The sequence below is a fragment of the Thamnophis elegans genome, chromosome 12 (genome assembly GCF_009769535.1).
Source record: "Thamnophis elegans isolate rThaEle1 chromosome 12, rThaEle1.pri, whole genome shotgun sequence".
Classification (NCBI taxonomy): Eukaryota; Metazoa; Chordata; class Lepidosauria; order Squamata; family Colubridae; genus Thamnophis; species Thamnophis elegans.
In genome coordinates, this window is record NC_045552.1 from 46,162,284 (window position 1) to 46,178,757 (window position 16,474).

At 44.4% G+C, this 16,474-nt stretch overlaps 1 protein-coding gene across 1 annotated transcript; it reads right to left on the reverse strand.

Moving 5' to 3' along the window:
* Positions 1–771: 771 nt before the first annotated feature.
* On the reverse strand, positions 772–16,435 carry VAMP7 (vesicle associated membrane protein 7). Its single transcript, XM_032228174.1, has 8 exons — positions 16,330–16,435; positions 8,726–8,884; positions 8,062–8,119; positions 7,225–7,362; positions 5,776–5,866; positions 4,543–4,610; positions 2,780–2,872; positions 772–2,065 (listed from the first exon to the last, which is right to left on the reverse strand). Exons 2-8 carry the CDS (start codon positions 8,869–8,871, stop codon positions 1,997–1,999), a joined length of 663 nt encoding a protein of 220 aa, XP_032084065.1. The 5' UTR covers positions 8,872–8,884; positions 16,330–16,435; the 3' UTR covers positions 772–1,996.
* Positions 16,436–16,474: the final 39 nt, after the last annotated feature.

Sequence of the window (16,474 nt, forward strand, 5' to 3'; positions counted from 1 at the left end):
ATGTTAATAACACTTAATTGTAACCACACTGACTTAATCAGTAGGTATAACTACTACTTGCTTGAAATGCTTCGTGAATGAGCTCACTGGTCATCTCCTGCAATAGGATGGGGACTTTAAACAAGCATGGTTATACAACATTCTCTGCTTGCTTTTATCCTGCCATACTTCCTGGAATAACAGCTGAAACTTAAGAGATGGACCAGCTGGCACTCAAGGGTGTTTTCAAAGGGTCATCAGACAGTAGAAGTAAGTAAGACAATGTGTAAACAGATGTTGAACAGGCACACCATAAAATGTTTTTGCCCAATCAGAATGCACCCTGATAAAAATGGCTATTACATTATAAGTATTACTGGATGTATACTTGTAAAATAAAGGCTGGCTGGAATTTGATTTCAGATTTTCAAACCATTCTATAAACACTTAATTTTATTTATCCAAACACAAGGTTATGGGCAAAATACGACTTTGGACCAGTTTTGTAATTCACACTGGGGGTAACACATCTATCCAGTTTGCTGGTATTGGTTTGCTGAAATTGTTTGCTAGTGCTGCCTTCTGGCAAACTTGCCACAAGATCCGAGAGCTACTGCTACCACATGAAGCTCCTAGCAATGTGGAAGTTCTTAGATAAGAGCTAAGTATCGGCTCTGAAATAAGGCCACTGATTCCCCCCTGCCCCTACTTTCAGATCTCTGTTTTCTCCAGGACTTTTACAAAAGCAGTCCGGCTGTCAAGAAGGTATTTGACAAGAAAAAAAACTGAATATCAATTGTCTGCAGTTAAGTACATTTATTTAAACAGATTTAGATTTATTTTACAATAATGCATCAGTGCATTTTATTAAAAGAGGAAGCAGTTTACACAAAAGGCATTCAAAATGATAGAAAATTAATCACCGCTATTGACATTTTTTTAAAAAAAGACATGCACAATTAATTCCATGTGGGCTTGTTCCTGCAAAGACATTTGGAGAGGAAGACCAAAGATAGGTGCACCAGTTTTTACTCTGCGGTATGCTGAGAAGAGTGAGCAGAGACAAGATCATAAAATGCCAACACGGGGGGAAGAATCTTCCTATTTAAGATTCATCCTCCTTTACATTATGCACGAATGGGAGGGATTTTTTTTTAAAGTTTTTCACAAGTAATTTATGGCAGTTTGAGATTAAAAATTGGTTTTCAACTACTTCATGCTTCTCTAACTTTTTGCTTAGAAATCAAGGGTTTTTTTGAACTAGGCGCCAATAGGTCCACCACGCTCAAAGAGAAGAGGGCAGTCACTAAATCTTGCAGAGAGAGTGATTCTTTGGAGGCGCTAAAACAGCATTTACACACACCATCTGGAAATGAAGCCAGAGGACATTCCAAACTAGGCGAGAAGACGAACCCAAGACACAAAAAAATTACAAATAGCAGCAATGTTACAGCAACGTTGATAGTTACACATTTACCAGTCACTCGAGTTGAAAAGCAGAAGCGCTTTCACTCGCCCCGACGAAAAAGGGCCGCCAAGGAAGCTTCGAAGGGAAAAAAAGCCACAGCCTGTCATGAGTTTTAAGAAAGGCACTGCAGGAAAAAAGCCGTTTTAGTAAAAGAGCTGATCGCGTCGCTGGGCTGGGTCTGTGAGAAAGAACTCGGTTGACTTCAGCAGTCCCCACTCACTTCTCCCCCCCACACACACACCAAAGGTCTACGGGGCCTTCAGCTCCCCCAACCTGCTCCACCAAGTAAAGTGCAAAGCATGGGGATGCAAATACTTTAGATACCTCCCGTTGGTCCATTGCCCTCCTCGCTCTCTCTCCCTTCAGGAAGTCCTGCTTGTTTATGGAGAAAAACATCCTTTGGGTCTTGAAGGAGTATACCTTACAAGGTGATAAGGCAAAAAAGACTCTTGAGTGTCCTGGGAGGATGAAGAGTGTGAAAGTCCGCAATTGGATGACATACATTCCTGTGCGCACGTGTGCTTTCATGGGGTGGATCACCTCGGGCGGCTATTTCTTCACGCAGCTTGGCCAGGAGAGGCCCCCGCAGGCAGCCGACACAATGATGTAAATGATGACCTATGGGGGGAGGAAAGCGTTTAGCGACTTCCGTCCTCTGCGTATCACCGCAGGAAGAAAAGGTGATTAAAACAGATGAAGAACAGTTGGACAAACTGGGTATGTCTAGTTTAATGAAAAGAAGGACTAGGGGAGACATGATAGCAGTCTTCCAATATCTCAGGGGCTGCCACAAAGAAGAGGGAGTCAAGCTATTCTCCAGAGCACCTGAGGGCAGGACAAGAAGCAATGGGTGGAAACCAATCAAGGAGAGAAGCAACTTAGAACTAAGGAGAAATTTCCTGACAGTGAGAACAATTAATCAGTGGAACAACTTGCCTCCAGATGTTGTGAATGCTCCAACACCGGAAGTTTTTAAGAAGAGAATGGATAACCATTTGTCTGAAGTGGTGTAGGGTTTCCTGTCTAAATGGGGTTGGACTAGACGACCTCCAAGGTCCCTTCCAACTCTGTTATTCTGTGTTCTTTATTCCATAAGACAACCTGTAGGCCAGTCACCTGAGTGTGCAACTGCACAGCAGCAGAACAGCTGCCTCACTATTTCTCTCGTTCAAATGGACGTCCTCCCATAAGGGGAATAGATCTCTTATGGCCCATTAATTCATTTATAGACTCAGAACAAGGACAAAAGGACATAACGAGTCATTTCCTTTTATAGCCGGCAGAGTTCCTTCCCTTCGTATATGGGGGAAAAAAAACCAACCCCAAACTTACAATGGATACGATGACAACTATGATGGTGAGCTTGAGGTTCTTCATGCACATTGCTCGAGCCAGGTTCCGACTGGTTGTTTTGAAAGTGACGGACTGGAAGGGGGAAAAGCACAGGAGAGGATTTAACAGACCACACCCAACATTTCATCAGCCTGTTCGGAAGACAGTATCAGTTCCTCCCCACCAAAGGGATGCTATGTTCACTCTTGTTTTAATTCATATTTCAAAATGTACCTTCTCGAATGCCTTTTCAATTTTTTAAGTCTCCTATGCAAATCCCATGCTTGACCTTCAAGATCACAGCAGAAGTAACCACACTGCCCTCTGCTGGAGGTTCTTGACTAGGCTTTGCTGACATTCAGAACACAGGTAGTCTTCACTTAACGACTCTAATTGGGACAACTCACTAACCCGCAGGGATATATTTAAGCAAAATATCACGTGGCTGCCTAACAGCAGCAGTCCTGGCAATCCTACGCAGTTCTTAGGAAGCAACCTGGATCCAAGCCATTGTCAGAAGGCGGCCAAGGACGGTTCCCACTTCAACCCCTCTGCCCCATCTCTCTCCTTTTGGCCGCCCTGCCCGCCACCAGACCGGGTGCTGTGAGGCATGAGGGGCAGTTGTAAATGCAGACAGAACTGAATGTTGTTCATGTGACTGCAGGGAAATGCAAACAGCTAGAACTTCAAGGACTGATCGTAAGTTCATTCAGCAACCATAACTTCTAACAGTTGCTGAATGAATGGATGTTAAGCAAGGAATACCCGTACAGTAGAACCTCGGGGTCACAAATGCTTCTGACCACGGCCAAATCGGGTGCTGACCAAAAAATCCGCTAAATGTTTCACTCTGGTCGCAAGCACATCCTCGGGTGGCGATCAAACACAGCCATGCCGATTTCCCCTTCCGCGCCAATTGTTTTTAATATGCACATGCGCAGTCAGCCTTGCTTCCGGTCAGGACCAAATCAGGTTGCGACCTCAATCCTGGAACGGATTACGGAGGTTCCACTGTATTCCCAACGACTGGCTTTTTTAGGCAATGTTATTCCCTTTGCCTCTGCTAGACTGCTTGATTTTATTTATTTATTTATTTATTTATTTATTATTTATTTGTCTTGTATGCCACCCACTCCCGGAGGACTCCGGGCGGCTTACAAAAGACAAGGGAAAGAGGGGAACAAGACAAAGACAACATATTAAAAACAAAACCAATATTCACAATTTCTATGGAGGTAGATGCTTCTCAGCTCCCCCCAGCCTGCTAGAACAGCCAGGACTTGGTGGCTTTGCGGAAGGCCGGGAGGGTAGTAAGGATCCGGATCTCAACAGGGAGCTCATTCCAGAGGGCCGGAGCTGCAACAGAGAAGGCTCTCCCCCGGGGAGTCACCAGCCGACATTGGCTGGCAGATGGAATCCGGAGGAGACCTAACCTGTGCGATCTAATTGGTCTAATTTTTCTCTCTGCTAGGTCAAAAGATTGCCAAGCACCACACGTTAATTTTGCTCTGCAAAGGGAAATTATTGGCTGGGTAAACAGAACTCTAGTGAAGAAATATCTGGCTTTACTGTCACCAATGCCAACCTTAGAAGATACTTTCCAAAAACGTGCTCTACCTTCTAAAATGCAGCCTTCTAAAATGCAGCTAGTTCAAGATGACTTGTCTTGTATTCATTTCCTTCCCGCACCAATCCTGCAGGCCTCCCCTTAAGACAGAGCCAATCCTAAAGAATTCACACACACACCCATCTTCAGAACTTACCGAATCCACAAGATTTTCCGTTTTGTCTATCAGCAGTTCCAGCTTTTCTCCCCTTTGAGCTACGAGATCTTGGATGAAAGGGAGAGCAATTATAAGAATTTCAATGGAAAGAGCAACTCTCCCACAGTATTTTCCTAAACCACAGAAATTTGAGTAAAATCGTCACACTGTCCTCTCTTTCCAACTCAGGTACTTGATTTAATTATATCTGGAGCAAGTTCCTTAATTAAGAGCTTGGGAGTCTGAGGCACCCCTTAGAAGCTCATTGAGGATATAGTAGATTGGGAAGCTAAGATACCCCTATATGAACTGAACCGAACAGCAAGAATCAGAGAAAAGTAACCCAAATTACTTTTGTTCCACCCAATCTTTTTTTCCTAAATAAGTTGAAATGCAATCCACCCGCTTCCTGTCCCTTCCCACTCATGGCCTTCCCCACAAAGCATCTTCTTCTTGTGCCATATCCGCCATCGGACATTGGCGATCATGTTGGCAATCCTATTTTTACCAACAGCTGCACGAAAAAGTGCTGCTGAATTTTGTCCAAACTAGTCCCTTAGATTTTGACGCCAGCATGTTCTTCTTCTGCCTGGACCTCCTTTGCCTTCAATCTTTCCTTGGAGGATTAAGTGAAGGATGTTGTATTTTTACGGATGTTGCATCACATGTCTGAAATATTATTTCGCTTTTTCATGGTTTTGATGATTCTTTCCCAGGCGGCTTATCACCTCCTCCTTTCTGATTTTGTCAAAATCAGCTTATATGTTACAGCCACCTGTAACTCCACATTTCAAATGCTTCTATTCTCTTCAAATGGCTTTCTATCATAGGCCAACTCTCTACTCCACAAAGCATCAGCCCTTGCCAAATACATCTACAGTGGTGTAAGGTAAAGGTTCCCCTTGTACATATGCACTAGTCGTTCCTGGCTCTAGGGAGGCGGTGCTCATCTCCATTTCAAAGCCGAAGAGCCAGCGCTGTCCGAAGACGTCTACGTGGTCATGTGGCCGGCATGACTAAACGCCGAAGGCGCACGGAACGCTGTTACCTTCCCACCAAAGGTGGTTCCTATTTTTCTACTTGCATTTTTTACCTGCTTTCGAACTGCTAGATTAGCAGAAGCTGGGACTAGTAATGGGAGCTCACTCTGTTACGCAGTGCTAGGGATGCAAACCGCTGAACTGCCGACCTTCTGATTGACAGTGGTGTATAGGGGTTCAAGTACACCCGTACCTATATTACGGACCATGATGCCTTTGAGTTCGTCCACCTGAGCCTGGGTCTCTACCACCTGGTCAGGACCTTTGGTCTCTGAGTGATATTTCTAAATGGAAGAAGAACAGAGGAAAACTCAATGCTTCAGAAAATCAAAGATGTGAATGAGCAGCAGAGATGAAATTGGGGGAGGGTATCTGTAAACCAAGTCTAGCTAAACATATAAACAAAAAACCCCTAACCTATAATGCACTCTTGTGATGCATTGGCACAACGAAGCATCCAAGAAATAAAATAAATTAATTTTTTTTTGTTGCCTTAAGTGACAGTTGCACAGTCTTCAGAGCCATATTTTAAGGAAGCCAAATTAAAGAATATGCAGAGACCTGGACCGCCATAGTTGCTAGATGAGCTAACTAGGTTTAGCAGCCTGGAAAAAGAGCATTTAAGGAAGGCAGGATAAAAGTCCTCAACAGCTACAAAGCTACCATGTAGAACAGGGGTGTCAAACTCGATCCCATCGTGGGCCATTATCAGGATTTTGTTTGCCCTTGGGGGAGCTTGGGGGCGTGGCCTGGTAGTTGCGGCCGACTGCATGGGTGGGGCTGGGGTGGGCCAGGGCCGGAGTGGCATGGGCCAATCCTTCGTTGTCTCCAGGACAGCCTTGCAGGTCAACTCAGGGCCTATCATGAACCGGATCTGCTTCTCTCCTTCATTAGTTTCCACCCATTGCTTCTTGTCCTACCCTCAGGTGCTTTGGAGAATAGCTTCACTCCCTCTTCTTTGTGGCAACCCCTGAGATATTGGAACACTGCTATCATGTCTCCCCTAGTCCTTCTTTTCATTAAACTAGACATACCCAGTTCCTGCAACTATTCCTCATATGTTTAGCCTCCAATAGCAATAGCAATAGCAGTTAGACTTATATACCGCTTCATAGGGCTTTCAGCCCTTTCTAAGCGGTTTACAGAGTCAGCATATTGCCCCCAACAACAATCCGGGTCCTCATTTTACCCACCTCGGAAGGATGGAAGGTTGAGTCAACCCTGAGCCGGTGAGATATGAACAGCAGAACTGCAGTCAGCTGAAGTAGCCTGCAGTGCTGCATTTAACCACTGCCCCACCTCGGCTCTTATTCAGTCCCCTAATCCCTTTGTTGCTCTTCTCTGCACTCTTTCTAGAGTCTCCACATCTTTTTTTACAATTTTTCAAGGAAAGCTACAAGGGTTAGGGTATTTAAAACAAGCACACCCATTTTCCTATGAGGGTTTTTTAAAAGAGGCAATAATGATGCAACCTCAAAAACGATCCTCGTTTTAAAAGAAAACTGACCCCCCGGTTTTAACTCAACCCAGCCTGTCATCAAAAGATTAGACGGTCAACGGCCGGCTCCAGAAGAGGCAGGGGGTGTGCAGTTCCGCTTCCCAAAAAGGAAGGATCTTCTGAATGACAGCACAGAAATCTCACCAGCTGCGCTGCCAAAACACTGGAAAACTCGCTGTTCATGGCGTAGGGCAAGGCGGTCTGTGCTCGAGACCCATAGGTGGTCTGAAACCTCTTCTTGATTTCGTTCAGGAAGGTGAAAGCCCGGGAACGCTCGAAGTTCTGAAGAGAGAGAATGAAACAGACATGGGTTAAACACTACACGAACAGCTTATTTCCCGCAGAGAGGTAAAGTAGGCAGTGAATGACTAGAAAGGACATAAATAGACCTAGGAACTGTATCTAAGCAGGAAGTAGTAGGGACAGATAATGAAGACTGATAATTACTCTGCTGACAGCAAAGCCATCTTCAGTCTACCATTGTTGATTATACAGGGGAGGGCCTTCTCTGTGGCTGCTCCGGCCCTCTGGAATGATCTCCCCATGGAGATTCGGACCCCCACCACCTTTCAGGCTTTCCGCAAAGCTATCAAGACCTGGCTGTTCCGGCAGGCCTGGGGCTGATGAGTTCCCAGCCCCACTTGAATTGTTGCGACTGTGGTGTTGTTTTTAAGCTGTTTTTTGTCTTTGTTTTTGTCTTTGTTTGTTTTTGTATTTCCCCCCTCCCCACCTTGTTTGTTAGCCGCCCTGAGTCCCTCGGGAATAGGGTGGCATACAAGTGTAATAAACATACAACATTGTTTCTTGGAAGGAAATATGCTTATCAAAACAAAAGGATACAAAAGCCAAAAGCAAGTCTTTTCGGCACAGCCATAGCCCAAGGGTATACCTCTGTATCTGCCCGTTTCCAGCAACCCACCTTTAGAGCATGCACATTTTACCAATTTTGCAATTCCCCACTGCAGTTTTCTCAGTACTTACATCATCTGTGATGCAGAGGTATATAATCCGGTCCTGACAGATATAGTGGAACAGGTAACTGAGGGGAGAACAAAGACACCAAATACGTTTGCGGAGTAGTGGTATAAGCATTCCAAGGTTATTTGCACATCAGTTGAAATGGGAATGCTAACCCTTTTCTTTCCTGCTCTCTTCCCCAGTCCAGCAGCCAAATGGCTCTTTTCATTTCATCCCGTTATTTACGTATTTATTTAGGGAATTAATATTGCCGGCTATTCACACATGGCCACTCAAGGTGGCTTACAGAATATAAAACCTCATATAAAAACAATAAAACTAATAAAAGAAGAGTCACATAGTAATAAATTAATATAATAAAATCACCCTCCACCCCGGCGACAGCACCTCACACGAGCCATTTAATGGGCTCCATCCTGCTCTGGGTTCCCCAGGCCCGATGGCAGAATCAGGTCTTCAGTGCCTTCCAGAACAGTATTAGAGTGGGGGCCAGTCTAATCTCTGGGGGAATGAGGTTCCAGAGAGAGGGAGCCACCACCGAGAAGGCCCTTCTTTTGGATCCCACCATGTGTATCTCCCTAGGGGATGGTACCTGCAACATTCCCTGCCATCCCGTTATTGCTTTCCATTGATTTTTGTTTTCCTTCCCTCCCCAGAATATACTCACTTTCCGTGCGAGTAGGTGAGCTTGTTGTTTTCGGATGGTATCTTGGCCAGGATCTGCTCTGTAACCTCCAGGAAATTCCCTCCACACCATGCATGCTTGGCCAGGATGGTGGAGCCCCTGGCTACAACCGCAAATAGGATCGCCATAGCTGGAGGCTGGCTGCAAAGGACAAGAGACACAGAATGAAGGTGCTTCTCCACAGATCAAAGCAGGGCCACCGCAGCACAACGCAGTCTGTGCCCCTATCCTGTATACAGCTGGAAAAAGGCAAAAACAACCCTATGCAGAAATTCTATGTGGGGAAAAAACAGTTTCCCCCTTTTCAAAATCTATGGAAAAGCAGAGTCCTGTTCAACCATAATCAACACAGGGGTAGGAATTCAGCCGGTTTGGACCGATTCCAGCGAACCGGATGTTTATTTTAATCTGGTTCACCAAACCATAGTTGCAAGGACTGACCCCACCCACTCTGGCCTTCCCCTCCCAGGAGTCTCCACGCGGCCCGTTTTGGATGCCAGGTAAGTGCAGTGTATACGTGGAGGCTCTGGGAGAGCGAAAAACGGGCCTACCGGAATTCTGGAAATGAGCCTGTTTCTGGCTTCCAGAATGCGGGGGAGGCCATTTTCACCCTCCCAGAGGCTCGAGGAAAGCCTCCAGAGGTTGGGGAGGGCAAAAACGCCCCTCCCATGGTGGTGGAGACCAAGTAGACCACACCCACTATGGCCATGCCCACCCAGTAAATGGGTAGAGAACCGGTTGCTAAAATGTTTGAATCCCAATTTAAATACACTTTTGTCCTTAGCAGGGACTTGTAAATTCCTGTCATTTAAAACATGTGCACTCCCAAAAGATACAGGTAGCCCTTGACTTATTATCATTCATTTAGTGACCGTCAAAAGTTACAACAGCATGGGGAAAAGTGACCGTTCCCCCCCCCCACAACTGTTGCAGCATCCCCACGGTTAGGTACCGTGGCAATCGGTTCATATTTATGACGGTTGCAATGTCCCGGGGGTTGTGTGATCACCTTGAGCGACCTTCCGACCAGCCAAGTCAATGGGGAAGCCAGATTCTCCCGACAACTGCAGAGACTTGTTTAACGGTGGCAGGAAATGGGGCAAAACTCGCTTAACAACAACTCTGCTTAGCAACAGAAATGTTGGGGCTCAATTGTGGGCGTAAATAGAGGACTACCGGCACACAGACCCAAATTAACAGGTCTTGCAGGATACATTGCATTGCCGGAATAAGTAGGAGAGGAAAGGAAGCAGATAATTAAACTGGCAGCTGCTTCCCCTGAAATGCAGGCCAGGGATCAAAGTGTAGGGCAATGTCCTAACAGCTGCTTTCCACTTGGTCTGTTTTGGTTACGTGCCATAGCAGTGGTAGCAACAGCAGCACTGAAAATTCATGTTCTCTGCAAGAGGTCAGATCCTTCCTTCAAGTAATCTAAGAGCAGCCGCCATATTGCTTTAAAGGACAACTTTAGCCATTGGCCATTACAGGAGATTTACGTGGGGCAAGATGCAAGCTCATCTAGCCAGCGTTCCCTGAGTATTAATACAGAGTATTTCTTCATGTTACGGGAGGAATTCTCATTAAAACTGACTGCCACGTTCCTCAAGTGTTGGTTCTTTGATGTTGTGGCTGTGATGACTACAATACATCTGTCAGATTTGGACAACATAACTAAAGCAACAATAGTTATAGTTATCTTTGTCCTAAAAGGGCCAGCAGAATGTTAGGGCCTTGGGCCTGTTTAGCTGGACAGGGAAATATAAGAGATAATCAACAGAGGTCCCCTACCCCTGGTCCTTGGACTGGCACAGCCCCATCCACAGGATTCAGGCAGCCCACAAAACCATGCTCCCTCTGATCTGTGGAAAAAGCTCTCTCCATGGAACCGGTCCCTGGTACCCCAAAGGCTGAGGGCCACTGCCATAAGGCAGATGCTCAGTTTTGGGAATAACAATATGTACAAATTCCCTAATAGGGACTTGGTGGTTATCTCCCATCACATTTAAAATCTTAGGACGTGAAGTTATATTACCCAGGAAAATGGCTCTCCCAGGGTCTGTTTGCAGTCTATCATACCATGAAATGAATGCAGAGTTCCTAGGGGGCTTATCAGATCTAAAATCATGCAAGAAAAAAAATATCTTAATCTCTCAATTCCACAGGGTAATTCAATTCAAGGTACAGCCACGCACGGGAGATATATTACTGCAGTTAAAGTCACAGAATGTAGATTTCCAGATCTTTGAAACTTTGATTAACCAGAGATTTACCCTCACTTCCTTAACATGTTATAATTAATTCAAACTCTTGTGTGGCCAAATCTTATTCTGCTACAGAACAAGGCATTACAACAGAAGAAATACAGGTGTTTGTGTGTGTGTGTGTGTGTGTGTGTGTGTGTGTGTGTGTGTGTGTGTGAGTGAAGCAGTGAAAGAGTTATACGGCACTATCAGCTTCCATTCCCCTTTCCAGTTCCTTCCTAAAAGATAACAGCATTACAACAGGCTCAGGAACCACAAGATCAGTTCTTACACATGTCGTCCAAATGCTTGGCTTTCTCGGGCTTCCCAATGTAATAGATCAGAGCCCTGTTTGCGCAACAATATCTCACATATTTGAAATTGTTGCCGTTGCCCTGTAAATGTTGAGCAAAGCTGTGTTCCATTTATCTTCTACTTTTGGGGGGCCTACATTTCTGGAAGGGAGTTAGAAGGCCATCGTTGTAGTCTTAGATCCCTGTTGCTCAAGGTGACTAAGCAAAAAAAGAAGAAAAAAAGATTTTTCCTTCCCCTACTTTGACCAAACTTTTTTGATGTCTTCCCTACATTGCTAGTTTTATTCACTTTCATTTTATACCCAACCCGAGGGCCAAACTTTGCTCCAGATTGTCTCCTTATTTAAATAAGACACTATTCACTCTGTGGAACAAAAGAAGCAATGTTGTTGTTCCTTGATTGTTGCAAACTTTCCTAAATAATTCCTAGCTGACTCTTTCAAAGGGGGAAAAAAAAAACTTTCCCTGCGATCTCTCTGTCCCCAAAAATACAGGGAGGAATATGACCTCACTACCACATTGTTTTCCCCAAAATAAGACAGGGTCTTATTTTCTTTTGACCCCAAAATACACTATATTGCCAAAAGTATTCGCTCCCAACTGAATCTGATTATTTGGATGGGTGAGCGAATACTTTTGGCAATATAGTGTAAGTGCTTGGCCCTATTTTCAGGGAGGTCTTATTATTTTTGAGGAGCAGGAGGTGGTGAGCGTGGTCACCTCATGGCTGCTGCTGTGTTGCAATATTTGAAGAGCCGAGGTGGAGCAGTGGTTAAATGCAGCACTGCAGGCTACTTCAGCTGACTGCAGTTCTGCAGTTTGGCTGTTCAAATCTCACCGGCTCAGGGTTGACTCAGCCTTCCATCCTTCCGAGGTGGGTAAAATGAGGACCCGGATTGTTGTTGGGGGCAATATGCTGACTCTGTAAACCACTTAGAGAGGGCTGAAAGCCCTATGAAGCGGTATATAAGTCTAACTGCTATTGCTATTGCTATTTTTGGGGAGGGCTTCTTTTAGCCCGTGTACTTAAAAGCCCAATTGGACTTATTATCCGGGGACGTCTTATTTTCAGGGAAACAGGGTATTTTAATCAATCTATATCCGTCCCTCTTATCTCAGTGAAAAAAAACTGCAAGAAATTGCAAATTCTGCTCTTCTTCCCTCAAGGGTGTGCTTTTGATCCTACCCCCACCCCCATATTCAACCACCTTTTCCATAAAGCTTGCAGTAGGATCGCTTAAAATCACATCCTTACTGAATAGATCTAGATAGCCTGAAAAAAAAATAACTTTCCTTCCCTCCCCCAGGTCAGACTTGACTACAAGACTTTCTGTACAGACATCAACTTTCTCCCGTTGTGCAAAATGCCACAACTGACCTCCTCCCAAAAAACAAACCTGGAAGTCATTGGGAACATTGTACGTAATTGCTTTAGGTCAACTGTCTTAAATATGCCATACTTCAGTTGTAGTTACTTTCTGATTAAAAGATAAAAGAATCGATGCATAATTTATTATTAAACTTATATGTCACCTGTACGCCACGACTCTGAAAGGAAGTGGAAAAGACAAATTAAATACAGTAGAAGAATGAAAGATAGTATGGACCATGGACTCCTTCCCCCAAAGGCCTGAGTGAAGAGCCAGGATTGCCACTTTCTTCTGGGATCCAATTTGTTATTATTACATCCTTTATTCCACTTATAAGTAAATAAATCCACTGTGACTTTCCAGGCTGGCTTACAGGGGTGGGACATCCGAGTGGCCTCTCATCCCTTCCTAACCAGAATGGATGCTGAATAACAAGGATCAAAACACTTTGGGGAGAAAGAGCTGGGCCTGAGGGATAAAGAGACCCCAATAACAATCCAGAGAGGTAGCTTGGTGTAGGAGTTCAGGTGCTGGCTGCAAAACCAGGAGAAACTCTCAGGCATGAAAGCCAGCTGGGGCAATTAGGTGCCAACTACTCAGACTTAGCCCACCACACATGGTTGTTGAGGAGAAAATGGGAGGCAGTAGCAGTAGGCATGCTTGCTGGCCTGAGTGATGGGAGAGAGATACATGATAAAGGAAAGAGGGGAAGAGGGAGGGAGAGATGGAGAGATCAGATAGATAAAGTACACAGGGAGAGAGAGGGAGAGATAGATGCGGATGATAAATGGTATAGGCAGATAAGTATGGACAGATGATAAAATGATGATATGGATATCTAGAAATGGATACATTTTTAGATATACATATGAATATACAGATATATCTAGATAGGGATATATCTACATTTTTATCCCACTATATATCCCATATAGTGGGATAAAATTGCAATACCAACATCCCAACTCACTTCCTAGGTTTCTGGTGGTGGGGAAAACACGAAGATCAAACTGTATGGATGTTCGCCGCCTCGAGCAATTTTAAAAATTTATAAAAGTCACATAAATCAACAAACAACAACAACAACGTGGTACTTGGCTGATACCTAGGAGGCTGGCAGCAACCCTTGTCAACCATCAGCAAAAGTCAATGGTATTTGTGATATATTTTTGAATGTTCAGTTGATGGAGTTTCATGTTTAATGAATAAAGTATATAATAATAGATAATAATAGAAAAATAATAGAGTAATAATAATAGAAAAATATAATAATTATAATAACAATAATAAAAGAAAGGACTGAAAATTTCACACTTGGTGTACATGGATGATTTGAAGCTGTTTGGTAAAACAAAAGCTGAACTGAATTTATTAACTGAAAGCACAAAAGAATTTAGCCAAGACATTGGTATGCAGTTTGGAATTGACAAATGTGCAACAATGGCAACCAAAGCAGGCAAGGTCATAGAAGATGATGGAATAGAATTTGAGAATGAAGAAATGATAAAGGCAGTAAAACCAGAAGGCTACAAGTATTTTAGAGGCCTCTGACTTAATGCATAATAAAGTCAAGGAATTAATTTCAACCAAGTACATTCGACGAATTCGCAAGATATTAAAGTCCAAATTGAATGGAGGAAACATCATAAAAGCCATAAATACCTGGGCTATACCTGTGATTCGATACTCTGCAGGAATAATTGACTGGACGCAGATGGAGTTGGACAATTTGGACAGAAAAACAAGGAAGCTTATGACAATGAATCATGCTTTGCACCCTAAAAGTGATGTTGACCGATTATATCTACCAAGAGCAGAGGGTGGTCGAGGACTCCTACAAGTAAAATGGACTGTGGAAAAAGAAAAACACAGCTTATATGATTACATCCAGAAAAGTGAAGAACCAATGATTAAGGAAGTAAATAAAGGAGGCCTTTTAAAGACAACTAAGTCAAAAGCTGAAAATAAGAAAGAAGTAATTGAGAAGCGAGCTGAAAATTGGAAAAACAAAGTTATGCATAGCCAATACTTGAAAAGTATTGAAGGCAAAGCTGACCAAAAGCTAACTTGGAACTGGTTAAGATCAGGAGCACTGAAAAAAGAAACAGAAGGCTTTATTTTGGCAGCTCAAGAACAAGCCTTAGACACAAACTACATGAAGGCAAAAATCCAACATGTTACCACCAACAGCAAATGTCGCCTCTGTAATGAGAAAGATGAGACAGTCGACCACTTGATCAGCGGCTGCAGCAAAATTTCACAAACTGACTACATACAACGCCACGACCGAATTGCTAAGATCATTGACTGGAAATTGTGCCAAAAGTTTGGATTTGAGTACAGCAAAAACCACTGGGACCATCAGGTTGAGAAGGTTTTAGGGAATGAGAAAGTCAAGATCTTGTGGGACTTCAGAATTCAGACTGACAGGCACTTGGCCCACAACACACCTGATATAACAATAGTTGAAAAGACAAAAATATGGTTCATTGACATTGCAATACCCAGAGATGCACAAATTGAAGATAAACAGCAAGAAAAAATCACAAAGTACTGGGACTTGCAAATTGAAGTGGAGCAATTGTGGAAAAAGAAATCGTGTGTTGTCGCAATTGTAATTGGAGTCCTTGAAGCAATACCTAAAGGGCTGCCTCGCTATTTAGAAATTTAAAATTTATCAGACTTGAACATTCTGATTCTACAAAAAACCACCCTACTTGGAACAGCTTATATCCTCCGACGTTACCTTAACAGTTCCTAGGTCCTTGGTTAGGACTCGAGCTGTTGAGCTACCAACCAGCCCAAAAGGCTGTGAATCTCACCAAAGATTAATCACATAATAATAATAATAATATATCGCTGTTCCTGGAAGTGCCAGAGTCAAAGAAAAAGAACTAGAAAAAATCATGAAATATTGCGACCTGGTCATCGAAACTACACGGCTATGGATGAAGCATGTAACAGTGATACCCATTGTCATCAGGGCACTTGGCACCATGTCCAAGAATTTTACAAGATACATCCACAAATTGCAGCTTCCTGCAATAACACCAGCGGAACTGCAAAAAAACTGCGCTACTCGGAACATCTTATATTTTAAGAAGATACTTGGTTGATACTTAGGACGCTGGCAGCAAACCGTATCAACTATTAGCACCAGTCACTGGTATTTGTAATGCATGTTCAGTTGGCTGAGTTTCATGTTTAATAATAATAATCCAAAGGCTGTGAATCTCATCAAAGATTAACCACACAATAATAGTAATAGTAATAGGAAAAAACCCAGGTCGGCCCTCCGGCCCTTGTGCCAAGCCAGCCTGAGTGCCATTGGAGGCTGAAAGGACGAAGGAGAGAGACCCCCTCAAGGGCGGGGGGAGGATCCGGGTTCAAGCCCTTCGTCGGACACAGGAATTAAACGGGGTGGGCGTCCTACTTTGCAGGGAGGTTGTTAGGGGGCAAAGTGTGGTCTTGGGGGGGGTACGCCTCCCCAGCGTTGCCATGGCGACAGGGCGTCGACCTGCCGACCGTTGCTGCCTCCTCCGGGGGCGGCAGGAGGGCTTGAAAGCGGCCCAGCGGAGCGGAGACCCCCGGCGAGACCCCCACCGTCCGTTTCCCCCGGCTCCGGCCAGGCGCAGACGCGGAAGGCAGCGCCCCATCCTTACCTCGCTGGGCGCCCACCGGGAGCCCGTTTCGTTTCGCTCCCCTCCCTCGGCTCTCCGTCGCGTCTCTCGCCGAAGAAAACCAAGGCCACGTGAGCTTCCGCCGCAAAGCTGCCAAGGCTTCTGGGAAACCGAGTCCGGCCGCAAG